Source organism: Pterocles gutturalis, unplaced genomic scaffold (genome assembly GCF_000699245.1).
Source record: "Pterocles gutturalis isolate BGI_N339 unplaced genomic scaffold, ASM69924v1 scaffold3888, whole genome shotgun sequence".
Lineage (NCBI taxonomy): Eukaryota > Metazoa > Chordata > Aves > Pterocliformes > Pteroclidae > Pterocles > Pterocles gutturalis.
In genome coordinates, this window is record NW_010122729.1 from 79531 (window position 1) to 95727 (window position 16197).

The 16197-nt window shown below is 37.7% G+C and overlaps 1 protein-coding gene across 1 annotated transcript; it reads right to left on the minus strand.

Moving 5' to 3' along the window:
- Positions 1–1575: 1575 nt before the first annotated feature.
- TSPAN13 (tetraspanin 13) lies at positions 1576–11131 on the minus strand. The gene is made up of 6 exons (XM_010077601.1): positions 11099–11131; positions 5874–6041; positions 4466–4546; positions 3478–3591; positions 3032–3142; positions 1576–2062 (listed from the first exon to the last, which is right to left on the minus strand). The coding sequence occupies exons 1-6, from the start codon at positions 11129–11131 to the stop codon at positions 1988–1990; spliced, it is 582 nt and encodes a 193-aa protein (XP_010075903.1). The 3' UTR covers positions 1576–1987.
- Between the last annotated feature and the right edge of the window lie 5066 nt (positions 11132–16197).

Here is a 16197-nt window from a genome sequence, read left to right on the forward strand (position 1 = left end):
GAAAAGTCAAAATTAAATCAGCAATGTGGTATTATTTTAAGCTTCATACACCTTCTCCGTAAGACTTCTCCTGTAATTTATTACAGTAACGTGCAAAATATGGAGCCTGTCTAGACCAGGAAAATTAACTGTGGCTAAAGACAGCCACAAGACGATGACCGTCCTCGTGACACAAATTGAGAATAGCTCGTCAGTTGCTTAAACAGGACAGCACTTGGAGAAAAAAGCAGCTGCCTACATTTGCATTCTACTTCAGTAACAGGCTGAAGGCTTTTAAGGTCTTTCAGTACGTAAGTGGGCTTACACTGAATGTACAACTATGTGCTCAAAATGGACACCAATACTTCTCGACATACGAAGCAGTAATGCACAGTCCAAGCACCAGGAGATGGCGCTGACAGATGTTGAAGAACTAGCTACACCTGAAGAGAAGCTGTCTTTAGCAAGTTCTTTACATCCCTCTGCATTCAGGTTCAACTCTTCCTATTTAAAACCTTGAGACAATTCTTTAAGGGCACTGGGCACTTGAATGTCTGAAAGTGTTCTGATGGGCATGTATTGCAACTTCTTTTTGCCTCCTCTGCAGGAACAAAGGGGCATCTCCCTAGTAAAGGGAGATTGTATGAGAACCCACTTCTGTCTTCCCTTCCACATTGCTCAGCCGCTGCATTCCGGAGCAGATGGCCGTACTACTCTTCTCCTTTTCTTCCTGCAGTGCTGTCTTTCAGGATACAGCAGGTGCCTACCACACCAGAAGCAGCAACTGAATGAAGAAAAGGTGCAATGCAGGTCTGCAATTCAGTGCGATTAGAAACAAATGGAACATGCACCTTGGGTGTTTATATGTCTGACGTTCCAGCTGATGCAACACTTCTGTTACAGGCCGGAAGGAGGACTATTTCTTTTCTTCAGCTCAGACAACACTTACTATGTGGGTAATTTACCATTCTAACTTTAATTATTTTCTTTTTTTTCTTTTTTTTTTTTTTTTAAAGAAACCTCTGGAAACCTTAACCTTTTTTTTTTTTTTTTTTTTACCTTTTTACACATCATTCAATCTCTCATGAAATCAAGAATGTTAGCTGGATGACAGAGGAATATTCACCGCTGAGTTATTACAACAATAATTTTACACCATTTGAAAAAAATAGCTGTACAACAACTTTCTAGATATCAAGTTTCTTACACTAAAGATGACAGACCACTATTAGTTCTGATGTGCAAATACCAAACTTCATTCACTTGTCAAAGAAAAAGAAGTTTCAAGTTAATCAGCAGCCGATTACATTCTCCTGGTTTTCTTCATTCACTTTTCTCATAGTGAAGATATCCATTAAAAAGTAAAGAATTACTCTTATTCTCAACAAAATTCTCAAGCTACCAGAAAGCCAAAACAAACAGGGAAGGGGAGGGGTGAAGACTACAGTAGTCATTAACATACACATATGTGCACTACAGAAAATAACATCTTTAGCTTCTATTTTTACCTTAACAGGAAAGTGGGAGACTTTATTAAGACAAAAAAGTTGACTAGAGTTCACCCTAAAGCCTAATCAAATCATACAGTCCAAGTATCCACCATATATTTTTATAATTTTAATGAGAAATCATGTGAATTTTTTGTAATCAATTAATACAGCAGAAAATACTTTTGGGTTTTCTTGGACACCAGAGAAGCAAGTAGTGCTATAAAACTCACTGTATAGAGTTCACCACATCAACTACCAAAGTTGTAACAGATTTATTTAACCGTCTCAGAGCAGCAGCCTGACTCTGCGAACTACTGAATGCACCAGTCTACTTCAAGATAGAGATTCCTAGAAGAAAAATAGTGGGAAATTAAATATGAAAACTACAAATTTCTTACAGAAATTAAGTTTTATTTGGGTATACGTGGAACACTTGTTATACAGAAACACCAAGCTACGGAGAATCGATATTTTGAAGTAGAGGGTGCAGAGAGAAGATTCAGTTTTTTACAAACTTATCAAAGAAATGCACTAGGGTTTGCACGGGGATCCTTCTGGTTCCTGTATCTATACGTCAGCCAGACTCCCAGAATCTGAAAATAAAAATGGAATATATTATTAAGCGGAGGGTCTCCACCTCATCTTCCATCAGTTTTACAAAATGTGTTTTCAACATAAAACCCTGACATTGATTTTCCAGTACACAAGTTTAGGATATTTTGCTATTGCTAAAAAATGCACAGCCATACACTAGCTTTCTTAACTAGAAAAAGAGTGCACCTTCTCAGAAGGAATTCACACCTTGCAACAGAGAGACTAACAGAACAAAAAAGCCAATACTGTATCTGCAAAGCAATGCAAAATATTTCTCATAGGCCTGTCTAGCATTAAATTATTCTTCCCGTCTCCTAATGATAAACATTCATAAACCTGTTTTTAGTATGATAAAAAAAATCCTACAAATTGTTTCATTTTACAGTTATCACTTAATTATAAGGCTATTTTTCTAGGACATTTTCAAATCCTGTCACTCCCTCCAACCATGTTCCCCCCTCCCCGTAGCTTCACATTTGTAGCAGAGAAACTGAGGGCAGGTAAGTTGCTGTATCTCTCTTGTTGCTGTCATATCTACAAACCCGTATCTTCATATGCTCTACTCTGGGGTTATAAAAGAGGATTTTTATTCACCAATCATTAATCAAGTGTATGTATCAGCTGGACACTAAAGCAACGAGTGGAACTACATGAAACGACTTCTGGAGAATGTTAAACCAGAATACCTAACTTTCTGCAAAACTTAAACTTTACCGTATCACATTTTAATGTGGTATCTAGTTGTGGTTTGTAGTGTAAATAACAAAGTTGCAAAAACTCCCAGTGTTGAATAAAGATAAGCCCTCTTTTTGGCAGACTTAAACAAACTGATGGCCTGGAAAAATTTGACCTAATTAATTATTTGACTCTTGATACAGTACTGTAACAAAGCTCCTAAAATTAATTGTTTCACAAACAAAGCCTTAAAAGTGGGGAAAGAGCACTCAGACTTCTAACCTCCTACTCACCTCTGTGAAACTGAAGAAGAGTCCTATGCCTCCAACAAATCTCAGCACCATTCCAGAATACTCTTCTATTATCGGTGCACATGGTTGACATTGGCGACTTCTAAAACAATCCTGTAGCAGATACAAACAAGAGAATTGCACTCCATTTGCTGATGACACTTCATTGATTGAAAGCATCTAATCAGCTCTATAACCAGCCATGGACAAAAGTCTAGCAGTTTTAAAAGACTCCAAAAAAGCAAGTACATAAATGACAACGGAGTACAACCTTCACAGGGTGCTGTGTGATTACGTTTCCAGTAAGTTAACTAAAGAGCTTAGTGTCGTTGCAACAACTACCTTACACATTTCTTTAAAAACTCTGCTTTCTGCAACTTTGAAGACAGTTGTACATATCTGAACAAACACAATGAAGTCGTAAGTTTTTTCATGCTTGAAGAACTTACAGAGGAGCAGGTTTCATTCGGATTAAAAACTCTGAATCCACAACAATTCAGATTTCTCTCAATATCTGTTCTCGCGCTGTTAGTGTTATTCCATCCCACCTCTAGAAGTTGACTCTAGAAGGCATAAGCAAATACATATTATATTAATTGAACTGTTTTGCATTTCACTGGAAATCAATATACTAGGCCAACTGGACAAGTCCCTAACTAAAACCTTCAGATCCTGAAGTTTAACAGGGTAATATATTAAAGAATGAGCTGAATGTTCAAGCAGACTGTATAGCAAATGCAATAATAGCACCTAGCAGCAGTACATTCATCTTTATAATTAAATTTCTTCCTTTCTTTTTCCTAAACCCAATAAAAGCACTAGTAATGGGACATGCAACTAATCTAACTGGGACTGGTCAGACTTTAAACAAAAAGTGTGCTTACACGTAGGAAGGTGATTATTTAGTCACTGTACCACTGCCTCCTTATGCAGTTGAGAATTAGCCTCCATACCCCATGGAAGCTGGTTTTACTTTCACACTTAAGGGTCACCTCTGTTCCTAACGCAGTCATGACCTTTCCGGTTACACTAGAACAATTCAGTGGCTTTATTATCTTTACATTACAATTATTGTAGATTTCATCAGCTTATATGGAATTGCTCAACACATGAGATAGGCAAGATATCATGCTGCTACACTTGTGACCATAAACCAACACGGGAAACTTAAAAAATTAAAAACAAAAAAAAGAGACAGCTGAAAGTAATTTTAAAACCCAAATGTATTTCTTTCTAGCTACCACAGCCAAGCACTGCCTAAGGTCTATTTATTTAAAAGGATAATGCTGATTTTCTTAAAAGATGCTCTCCCCAATTTGTGGAAGACTAATATATATATATATGTATATACATAAATATATATGTGTGTGTGTATGTCCATATGTATTTATAGTATTATCCTACAAAGGAACTGAGAAGTCAGGAAACCTTTCTTACCTTCTGTTCCTTGTTTAGTGCCAAACAGGCACAGGAGACAGAAAACTGGACAATAAAGACCAGCAAAAGAATAATCATGTACTGGAAAATAGTGGTTAAGGATACAGTCTCAAATTAATTTTGTTTTTATAACATATATGCCTGATGGTATTCCTTATTTCATTGGATAACAATAGGTCGTTCAAAACAAAATATCTATACAAGTAAATTCTGACTGGATGCAGAAAAGATGACCCAAATAATGTTCCCAGAACTCTATCACCATATATTATCTCTTTTTGGCTACTACTATACATAGCTGGTATTTCTGGGTTAGGTGTTTCTTGCCTAGCAAGACAACATGAGCAAAGAGGTTAACAAAAGGAGCTTTGAGAGAGAGAAATCTACAGACAAATTCTCCAGCTTTAGGGACTCATGTTGTAATTTCAACATACTTCTCCTAAACACGCCAGTAAAGAAAATACTCTTCTGGGTATTGCATATTCATAATTTTTTTTTCTTCTATGACATAGTCTGGTAATTAATTACAAAAGGTAACTTTAGCCTAGATTAAAAAAAAGTGAGAGTGGCTTTTGGAACACAGCCTCGCACACTGTTGGACTAATGCATCTGAAAACACTAAAGAACAAAAAGAACAAACTTTGATACCAATGATCACATTTTGGAAGTCAGGCACTGGCTTCACAATCTGGCCACTGAGATAAGGCAGATACTTATCTCGCAGAATTAAACTGTTTGTAAAGTGGAGGTGACTACTTATTCATAGACCACAATGAGAAAAAAAAGAATTTTATCTGATGAATCTCTTTTTTCATCCAAACAGATCAATTTTGTTATGCAAGGCAGAACTACAGACTGCTTACACAGCGTCAGTAAGCATAAAGGGGCAGCAAAGCACTCTGGGAATGTGTGTGCTCATTTCTAGTTTGGGTTCACAGTTAGAGACTAGGTAAGAAAATAAAGTGCTTCTTGACAGCCTGTATTTACCCACAATGCATTCCCCTGCCAGCTACAACCAGCTGGCAATCTGGAAGTATCAGCTTTCTCTACTGTTAAACATGAATAGTTCACACACTCTAGCTTGGTGAAGGGTTGAGCATGCAGTAAGAGGCACCTGTGACACACTGACTCACCATAAAAAGCTCACAAAAAAATTAAAATATTTTGACTTTTAAAAAGAGGAGACGTGACTACTTCTGTCTTCAGAGCAAAAACGAGCGAGAAAAAAAGAAAGCTGGAATAAAGTGAAATGGGAAGGAAGTTTAATTTAGACTGTACTTGACCAAAATAAGATAGTGATTTTCTGTTCTGTTTCTGAAGCACTTTCCACAACAGTCTCAGCTGACAGAGTAGGTTGTTTACATGGCTTGAACCAAGCTGTGGTCCACGTAATCCATCAGAAGGATACAAAGAATAGCAATACTTGATGATGTTTCACAGCACCAATCAATCCGACCAAGGCAATAAGGAAAAGGAAGATTCCTACTGCAATTACCACTCCAACGACTCTGAAACTAGAGATAAGGCCAAAGCCGATCCCCCATGCCGCAATTCCAATCAGCAGCAGGCTTACCAGCTAGAGGGAAGAGAAAACAGAAAGTTAGTCTGCATATTAAAAGAAGCTCAACCTACATACTGCCACATTCTTTAAATTGAAGTTGTTATTAGAAAGGTACAACTTTTCTTTACAGTGCAAAGAGAAAAAGCACAACCCTAAACAAACCAATCCTCCACTTCATTGTAGAGGTAACTTCAGTTCCAGATGTTTTAAGGCACACATATTCTTCAATACTGTTGACATGGAGCTGTTACAACTTCATCTACCTACACGTCAAGCCATGTTGCATTATCTAATAGACAATAACTAACTAGAGACACTAAACTGAAGTGTAGATTATAACAGAATTGACAAATAAGCTAAAAATCATCGTCTTTCATTCACAGAATGGAAGAATGAACAGAGATAGTGTATTTAGAGAAAATAGGATACACAGTTCCACAGCTCTGAATGTGTAAGACAGTACACTTTGCCAAAACTTACCATCATCAGGTATACAGCTGTATTAATTAATTAGAGAAGTTTCTATATAGTTGATGATATGACACAACAGTTAACAAGGTCATGCAAAAATAATTTTAGATCTGTATATCAAGGACTTCATGTAGTAAAACAACAAAGGTGCTCCATCTCCGCTATATATTTCTTCAAGAAAATAGCTCTACTATAAAGTCAATCCTATTTCCATAACCAAAACACTCTTACGCTGTTTCCTTCTTTTCAAAGATGGTATTCAGGGAAGGCAGGCAGAATCTGTCCCAGTTAGTTTACTGGGATTTATTGTTTATATACAGCCTTTCCTGTTTCCATGCCAAAAACACAGAACAAAAAAAACCACTCCAATGTGAAAAGCTGCAGAGAAATCTGTAATGAGGTACAACAGGAGGGAAGCAGCAGACAAAGCCAACCCAGATGTCCAATACACAAGATGCCCAACGCTCTCCTGTTTGAAACAGTTAGAGCTATGTGTAACATATTGCCCATTACATTCTCTGTTAAATAACACCAATTCAACATGCAAGCTCGATCTTTACAAAACCCTGACCTCACCAAAAAATACCCAGAAAAAATACCCAGAAGTATCATCACTTAAAAAAAACCAAAACAACAAAACAAAACAGTAAGCACTTACTCTAGTCCAACTACATGGCTTTATTTGAAAAAAAAAATATAGACCAAGCACTTATACTTGCTTGCCAGTTTCCATTCAAACAAGACATATCTCATGATGTTTTATTGATAATGTGGTGGGGATGGAGGACAGGGAGAGGAGGGGGGGAAGAGGAAAGAGGAAATTTCCAACTTCTCATTCCAGTATGTTTACCCTACAGCAGGGCATTTTTGTTGGTTTTAATACCAAACATGACTGTATATTTTTTCAACTTAAGTACCTCTTAAAAGACTGACCTACGTAATGCTGCTTTTGAAACATGGAAATCTAAGACAACATCAAGAAAGCTAGTAAAACAAGTAGTGATGCTCATCAAAATCAAAACAGAGTGGGTGTTTTTTTCATGTTCACACAGGAACACATCTCAAAAAAATTTTTTTACCAAAAGCCAGTAATCCACATTAGAAATTTATGAGAGTCTGCAAGAAGAAAAGGAGGATATTTGTCATACCTACACCTCTCTCTTACCACATGAAGAGACAAAAGAACGACATAAAATCCAAAGGATTTGTTCAATGCCAGTAGAGTTTTACGATTTATTCACATTTCTCTTCATTTCTCTTAAACAAAAAGCCTTAATCACCATGTTTATTCAAAACCCAGGGCCAAGATGTTGTGAACCTAAATTTCAGGGGGGAGGGGGAAGAAAAAATAAAACAAAACAAAAAGCCTTGGCTCTGCCACAGAAAGATTTTCTGACTGCATGCTGCACAAGGCTATATAAACTTTGAGATGTTACTACGTTAAAAATTAGCCTTGCTAATTAGACAGTTAAGTGCAAGACCTAGCTGTTCTGATCTATGCCCATTCACTTTATTACATTGTCTCATACTACTGGGAAGATTTATTTTTCCAGGTAAGCATCAGAAGTGAACAACAAAAGAAATCCTACAACCCAATTTCCAATCAGAAACTGCTGCCTGACATTCTGTGCTCTGCATCAACTTCTAAACACTGAACTCACACTGCCACTGCACAGCTCTTCAAAGTGGTACCCCATAAAAATCTCAAAGGCAAAGTCAAATTTTAATTTATTTCACGAAGAAAAGCAGAATAAACTTCTCTCATAATGATTTTCACCAATACTTCTTTCGTCTGCCTGAGCTATGACTGCAAATCTTTTATTTTCACCAGTCTGCCTCCAGGATACCAAAGTATGTATTTGTTCAGCTCTTTGCTCATTTCATAAGAGGTCTAAAACAATTAGATAATTTTATTTTTAAAGCAAAAACAAAATCTGTGCCTAAAACACCTACGGGATAAACGCAGTGTGTGAGCTGCAGGGTACCAGTTACTCATCTCAGTTTCCATTATTCTGACAATACATACAGGCAATTAGTGTGTATGACACTAAAAGTTACAGCCATGACCCCCTGGCCCAAAAATATTTTCTGGTAGAAACAGACACATACTGAATCTAGAACTGTTACGGTTTTCAAGTGGAAAAAAACCCCTCTTCTGGCTTTTAAACCCATTGTTGAACCCCAGATGTTCAGCAATCATGTGACCAGCTTTGAAAAATAACATAAAATAGTTTAGTTTCTCTTTTGATCACATTCTAGTTTTAGAGCCATCAGTCCCATTTTCAAGCTTTATCTCCATGATACCCAAGCTACATTTTCTCTTCTTTCACATGTCAAATAAACATCTGGAAACTCACTATGATCACAGATATCCAGTCAGGGAGATACATGATTTGGATCACAATAACTATCGGTTACTCCAACTGTCCACTTAAAATCATGGAAAACTGACTTTGTATTTCAAAACTGAAATGGAGACTGCAAGTTTACAAACTATTGCAGAAACAGATTTAGTGCTAAGCTTCTGACTCCTTTTTGCATGTTGACTGAAAGATGAAATTATACTTATTCCTTCATTTTTAAGTTTGGATTGGACTAGCTGAATGTTGAGCAATGAAACTATATACATAGTCTATATGGTTTTTTTTATACATATGTAGTTTTATAGTGCCATAATTTTAAAAACTAAAGCAAATGCACACTACTATAAACAGGAAAAATAACTTAAGCTGTTTTGGGAAGAGGTTTTACAAGAGTGTAGAACAACGGAAGGCTCATAGTGTTGGCACTGTTTAGCTGCTAGAAATGACTACTCAACAGTGCTTATTCCAGAGCTTTCAAACAAAAGGATTTAGATGCAATATTTCTAAAAGTGAAGCTGCTAAGACTTTGTAGTAAAATGCACTTGAAACAAAATCAATTAGTGTGCATTCTAAATATAAAAGCTTTAGTTACTTATTTAAAAAGTCACCTATTTCTGTTAAATAAAGGAAAAAGGACTCTCTACAGAGCTTCTCAATGTCACATTTTATTTTACTGAAACCACATTTCACAGCACCAGAACTCCCCCAAAGAAAACAGCATCATCCCTGGAAGACTGAAATACATGTGCAACTCCATTTTACCTATATGAGTTTACTTACACAAAGCTAGCCTTGGTTACTAACACTTCAAATATTTGCTTGATAAATCTGCAACATATGAAATCACAGTCCAGTTTCTAGTGAATAGGACTGATCTGGCTTCCCACAGCAGTCTCATTAGTAAGCGGAAAGGCATGGGTTATAGAAATATTCTGTTAGACTGAATAACAGGCTGGACTGCTGAGCTTAAACGGTAGTAATCGGTGGGTCAGCATCCAGCTGGTAGTGGGTAAGGAGCACCACAAAGGCTCATACTGGGGCCAGTATTATACAGTATCTTCATCAACAAGCTGGGTGATAAGACAGAATGAATCCTCAGAAAATTTGTGTATGATACTAAACAAGGAAGAGCGATTGACTCTCCAAATAGAGATTCAACTCAGATGGATCTTGATAAACTTGGCAAATAAGCCAACAGGAACTTCATGAAGCACAAAATTCTGCTCCTGGGGGGCTTCAGTTGATTCCGGCAACAGATTGGTTGAACAACAGCCTTACTGACATAGATCTTGAGATCAAACTGGTTGCCAAGTTGAATATGAGCCAAGAATCCGCTCTCATTACAAAACAGGTAAAACCAAAAGCGATGCAATCAAAGGAAACTCAATGCTGGTGAGGCTGTAGCTCAAATACTGTGTCCTATTTCAAGCACTCCAAGTTGAAAAGGAATTTGAGAACATGGAAAGAGTCACCAAAATGGTCTGGAGCCCTGAGGATGATGTTTGAGAAGCAGGTGATGGAGCTGGGTTTGTTTAGTCTGACAAAGAGGCAGCCTAGGGATAATCTAATAGCAACTGAAGCTGAAGGCACATTACAAAAATAATGGGGGCAAATTCTCCTCTGTATCACAAGTAACAGCTTGGAAGTTTCAGAGTGAACATTAGAAAAAACATCTGCAAGGTGGCTTGGTGCTGTACTCAGAGAGGTGATAAACTTTGTTCTAGGAGGTTTTCCAGGCTCAGTAGACAAAGCCACAGCCGGCAAACAAGTGATATTCGTAATCCTGCTCCAAGCAGGAGCCTGGACAGACAAGCCCCAGGAAGTACCTTCCAACCACCACCCCACACACCACAGACAGCATTTCTACCGTGGAAACTTTGCCACTCTCCACACCAAAAATCAAAGTTTTAACAGGCAGACAAGAAACAGATTTAGCACCGATCAAGGAGTCTTCCGTACTGTCTACCTAATTAAATGGCTCCTAAATCTCCCATCAACAAAACACCTTCTTACAAGCAGCAAGATCTCCCAATAAAAAAAAAGGCAATACATGATTCTTCAGAAGTGCTTACACAGCTTCAAAAACACAAGGACAAGACTTGTTCTCAGAAGTGATTTAAAAGGTCCCATTCACTTAAGACATTTACTAGAAAGCCAACCAGCATTAAGAGCAAAAGAATTTATTACAATCTTAAACTGGAGCAATTTGTCTCACAAAAAGATCCTACAAGTACATACTGTCCACAGAACAGAGAAGCAACACAGAGCCATGGGAAGTGTGTGCGTGTGTGTGCACAACAGCTAGTATTTTAAATTTAATAACCTCATTTACTATATATTATCTTCTCCATCAGTACAAACCCTAGCAACCTTATTTAAAAAGCACACACGCAAACACAGGCTTAGCGTAATCCAATATATAAACTCATCAATTTGAAATTAAGTAAATGGTTTACCAGAACAAACCTGTAAGTAGGACAAATCCTAAGTGAAGATCAGGAGTTTTCACTATGAGATTGAGTACTTTTTCTATGGAGTAAAAAAAAAATATTAGGAAAATCAAGCATATTGCCAACAGACAAAATGTTACTCCAATGTCAGCACCTCTATATGAAAGATTTTAGGGACTGTAAGTTCAAGATCAGTGCAATGGATCAGACTCCACTTTAAGTGACTTCCATTATATTTTTTTTATACATATATATACAAATAAACACATTTAAACTTCAGAAATGTTTCAAAACCAACAATTTCTAGATAAAGAAGAATTTGTCACAGAGGTGAAGTAATCACAAGTTTCATTGTCCTGTTCTCCAGATAACTTCTTATTAATATGATTAAAGCATTAGCCTTTAAAGTACTTCTCGAGGTTCTCTTTCCCCTTACTGCTGCATAAATTACTACTTCTCCTACAAAACAAAAACTATCTCCTAAATTGCTCTAATCTTTAAATCCAAGTTCTCCTGTGCACATAGCTGCTCATTTCCCTCAGTCACGTACTGGAAAAATGTGTATCTCTTCACACTTACCCCTTGTGTACTTATCCACAAGCTTATAGTCTACATTACAAAAAGAAACCAAGATACTGACAAATTATTTCTCTAGACAACACCACTGAGAAACAGTTCCAATGTCAAAACCAGTTCCTCATTCCTTCAACAGCAAGCCACAAGCAAATCTGCTGTTTTGACTAACTAGAAAATTTTCAGCATTTCAACTAGCTTGAACTGCTCTCCAGGAAGGAAGTCATACGCAGAAGTTAGCGTTCTCACTGTTTTCTTGTAGTCTCAGACCAAAAAGGAGTTAGTAAAAACTGCATTTCAGAACTTAATTTTCACAACTTAAATTTCAACAAATATAGCCTAACAATTCCCCAGGTAAAAACATTATATAGCATTTATACTGGTATCAGCAAAGGAAATATTTACATAACAGCTGTCAGGCTGGACATGGAACAGGAACTAAAACCAGAAAGATTACGCACATGATGAAAGACATCCTCCCTAACCTCTCTCTCCACCTGGAAGTTCCACTTCTTTTAAGGGGGCTTTAAAGTTTAAACTTCAAATGGTATATATTTTGAAGGCAGTGGTTTCCACCACCCTCCCCTTCAACTTGGCTAACCATTTCTACACAGCGACAGAGAACCTAAAAGACAATTCTTCTCATCCTCTGCACTTCACCTAAAAACATTATCACAGGCAGTACCTAGGGGTGCATCTTTAGCAAGCTAAGACTAAGCTAAATTGATTGCCATCACAGCTGTAAGCTAGCCAAACTGTAAGCAACTTTATCCCCTAACAGTACCTCTTTAGCTTTGCTGAGAGCACAGTAAAGGCTGAGCAGTAAGGAAAGCTCTGGGTACCTCCAAAGGATTTCTAACAGTAAGCAAAATCTTCCACCTTGAGGTGACTTATTTAAATGAGGAGTGATCAGTTGTCTGGTTACTGAACAGCCTTGAGACACATGGTGTGGAACAATCGATTTTTATGAAGTGCAGCATTCCTGTCTCTTATCACGAAACCCAGCTCTTTGGCCTAGTTCAGAGTTCTTCACGTTATTAGCCAATAATTAGGATCAAATTGGTATTTACCATGTAACAAGCTGCTTTCATGTTAAAATGGCAGTGAGATTTAATCCCTGCTTTATACTCCATGGTCTTTGGAAATGCAAGCTTTCTCCTGTGTAGCAAATCAACTATCTTCTGAAATATTTACTTTCACTTGCTTGTTTGTTCATTGTTTTTTAAGATATGAAATGTTTTCAGGAAGTTCAGTGATCCCACAGATCCTTCTTCCACGCATACACCTTCCTCAACACAGAAACAACAATAGAAAGAACACAACTAATAATTTAAGCTACAAGGCTACTACTGGGCATTCAAAGGGCTTCTCAATAATTGTGCTCATTTTAAAGTGTCCACCTGTGCTGCGAAGATGGCTGAAAACCCCAGTGGTATCAAAACATACCATGCTCCATGTAGCCACCTCTTCCTGCGCTCTGTCATTCTCCAGTTCTTTCACTAAACACAGGCTTGCCTTCCTAGCTCCAAATGCCACTAGGCACTCTCCACAAGACAAGTGAAAAAACAAACCCCACTCATGTCTGGTCTACAGACCCAGCACATCTCAATTCTGACCTGCTACCACAAGCCGCTGTCACTTTGGCTATAAATTCACGCACAATATAGCTGAGGGCATTCCTAAGCACTGACAAAAAGTATTAAAATACATATCTATACTTTTGCTGTAGTCACTCTTCTGTGTTAAGTGTGAGCATAGAAACCTTCCCAAAAAACAATGAAAACAAAAAACCCCACAAGACTAAACTGACATGACCAACCTTAACCTTCCCTGTCACATACCTGGGAGCTTCTGTACCACTGTTTTATTTACACATCAGGACTAGACAGCACAGCTTGTACTGCCACCTTCAAAATGTCCTTGAGAGTGATGGAAATGGCTCCAAGGCAACCTGCCCCGTCCACTGAGCATCCAGTTACGACGATGAGCTAGACCAGCCCAGCACAGGTTGGTGCTGGGGCAAACTCTTGACACTGTAATCCTAAATGCTGACCATAGACTGCCAGACACAGCAAACAGCAAGCTATTTACTGGTCCCTTCCTACAGCTGAAAACAAACTTATACAAACCAAAATGGAATTCAACTCAAGAGAACACAGGTTCATCTACCACTGTGAAAGAAACTGGCACATGAGGCAAGAACTGTGTTTCTCTAATTCCTGTCTGCTAGTACTTGGTTCTGCGTAGCCACTACAGCAGTCAGGCATTATCAGAAAACATGGAAAGCAGCCACATTCCCCTTCCGCAGGAGAATCCAGATGCTCATCCTGCCTCAAATACCAGATCTCCCCTATGCAGAGGAACTAGCAGGTCTGCACAGAAGATGGAACGTGCTCATCCCTCTGTGTCAGGAATGCTGCAACTAAGACAAACACTATTAAAAACCCCACCATGCCAAATGCGTGCTGTCCAAATCTGAGAATTTCTGTACTCATATTTGTATATTTCCATAATACAGGAAAAGCGATTTTGATAAAGAGGGCAGAAGTGCACTAATTACACTTTCAATAAATACTGCACCCAGAGAACAACAGGCAGCAATACAAAAAAACCCCTTTCAAATACAATGCTTTGGAAAGTGATGCAAAAACCACAACAGTCTAGAAAACAAGTTCAGAGAGCAAAGTATTAGAAAAAGTAAATAATTTTTATAAAAATACTTTCTTGTGTACATTCATTGTGGAATAAACTCTGCGACTAAAAAATACACACTTCTAATGGTAAAGGTACTGTATGTTTTACTTTAAATCAAATGGCAACTCTAGGTGTAAGAAAAACTGAAAGCCTGCTTATCAAAACAAAGGCAAGATGTTTGCACACTGAAAACAAACAGTTCATGTTGGCTGCTGCAGCAATAATTAAGCAGCTGCTCGGGTTACAGGAGCAGCACACATCATCCAAATGAACTGACTGTCAGTATTTTTTTTTTTTTCAATTTAAATATTTAATCTTGTGGCCCAGCTACCACTTCAGCCTTTCATCACTAGCTGGGACTAAGGAATTTCCCTTTCCTTTCTGAGAATCTGATTTGAAAGAAGATATCAACTCTTCCCACTTCAACACAATTACTCAAGACTTCCTTGGAAGCAACATTGTCTACCTAAGGAAGTCCCTGTCTGGTTAAAGTGAGCATATATTGGTGGAGCCAGCACCTAAGTTTCTCACACCTGAAAGATTAGAAGCCTTGAGTTACGTACACATCCTTGAATTTGGCTGAGCTCTGTGAACAGGCATTTTAAACAGTTTGTATGGGTTTACTATTTGATGTAATGTAAATATGATTGGATAAAGACAAAATTGGTCAGATACCCAAAATACCCTGTATTTAAAGGCCCCTGAATGCAGACAGTTCTTCCATGCAAGCCTTTATTCCAGCAATATACATCATCATATACACACTGAGTCAACAAATAGCCTCAATTATTTTTCTCTACTCTTCCAATACCCATAAGGAACCATACTGAAGTCAGCATGACTCAGCATAGATGCCAGAATTACTCATATAAATTAAATTTAAAAATAGAATCAGGGCCTAAGAACATTAACTTAGTCCAGAGAAGAATCAAAAGGCATCAGCAAAGCACCATCCAAAAAGAATGTTAAGCAAGCAACTAGGTTCATTGGTTTCTGGTTTCTTGCCTTAAACCAATAACTGATTTATTACAGCCAGGACATATATTTTTCTAGGTGTACTACTGTAAAAGTAAAACAAGACAGCATTAAAAAAAAACCCACCTCAAGCTCCAATATCTTATTCTAGGAGTGGTTTAAAGAAAAGCAGATCATAAACTGTAACCCCCAATATACAGTTTTGAGGGTTAATGCCTTCCAAGCATGTGATAGACACATCAGTGCTAGCTAGAAAAACATTCAAGCAGCATTACCTATTTGACCTTATATCCCTTCTTACCACCACTACTCCCTTCCCACCAATTATTACTGTGAATTAATATTCCTCAAAAAGATGATGGTGAAGTTCTTGCTCTGGTTGTCTTCTGTATTTTTTCAGGCTGGGAAAAAATAAGCCCATCATTCATTGTGCTGTTGCAACTGAAGTCTTATGTCTAACCAAGAAACAGAGAACCCCACACATTTTGCTAGATCAGCTCCACCAGGCCAACTAAACACCTTAAATGTTATTTCTGGAACTCAGAATTTAAAAGCCTTGTAACTCACCCATAATTAGTAAGCAACACAGGCAAGAACAATCGGACAGTCCAGTTACTATAATTCAAAGAAGTCATTCCTTCCGTT

Bases quoted from the DNA above. Each gene is read 5' to 3' on its own strand.
- TSPAN13 (XM_010077601.1), bottom strand. From the start codon at position 11,131: ATGGCTCTGTGTTGCTTCTCTGTTCTGTGGACA. The intron at 6,042-11,098 runs GTATGTACTTGT...TCTTCCCTCTAG, and splicing joins GCTTCTCTGTTCTGTGGACA to CTGGTAAGCCTGCTGCTGAT. The intron at 3,143-3,477 runs GTAAGTTCTTCA...TATCTGCTACAG, and splicing joins CGAATGAAACCTGCTCCTCT to GATTGTTTTAGAAGTCGCCA.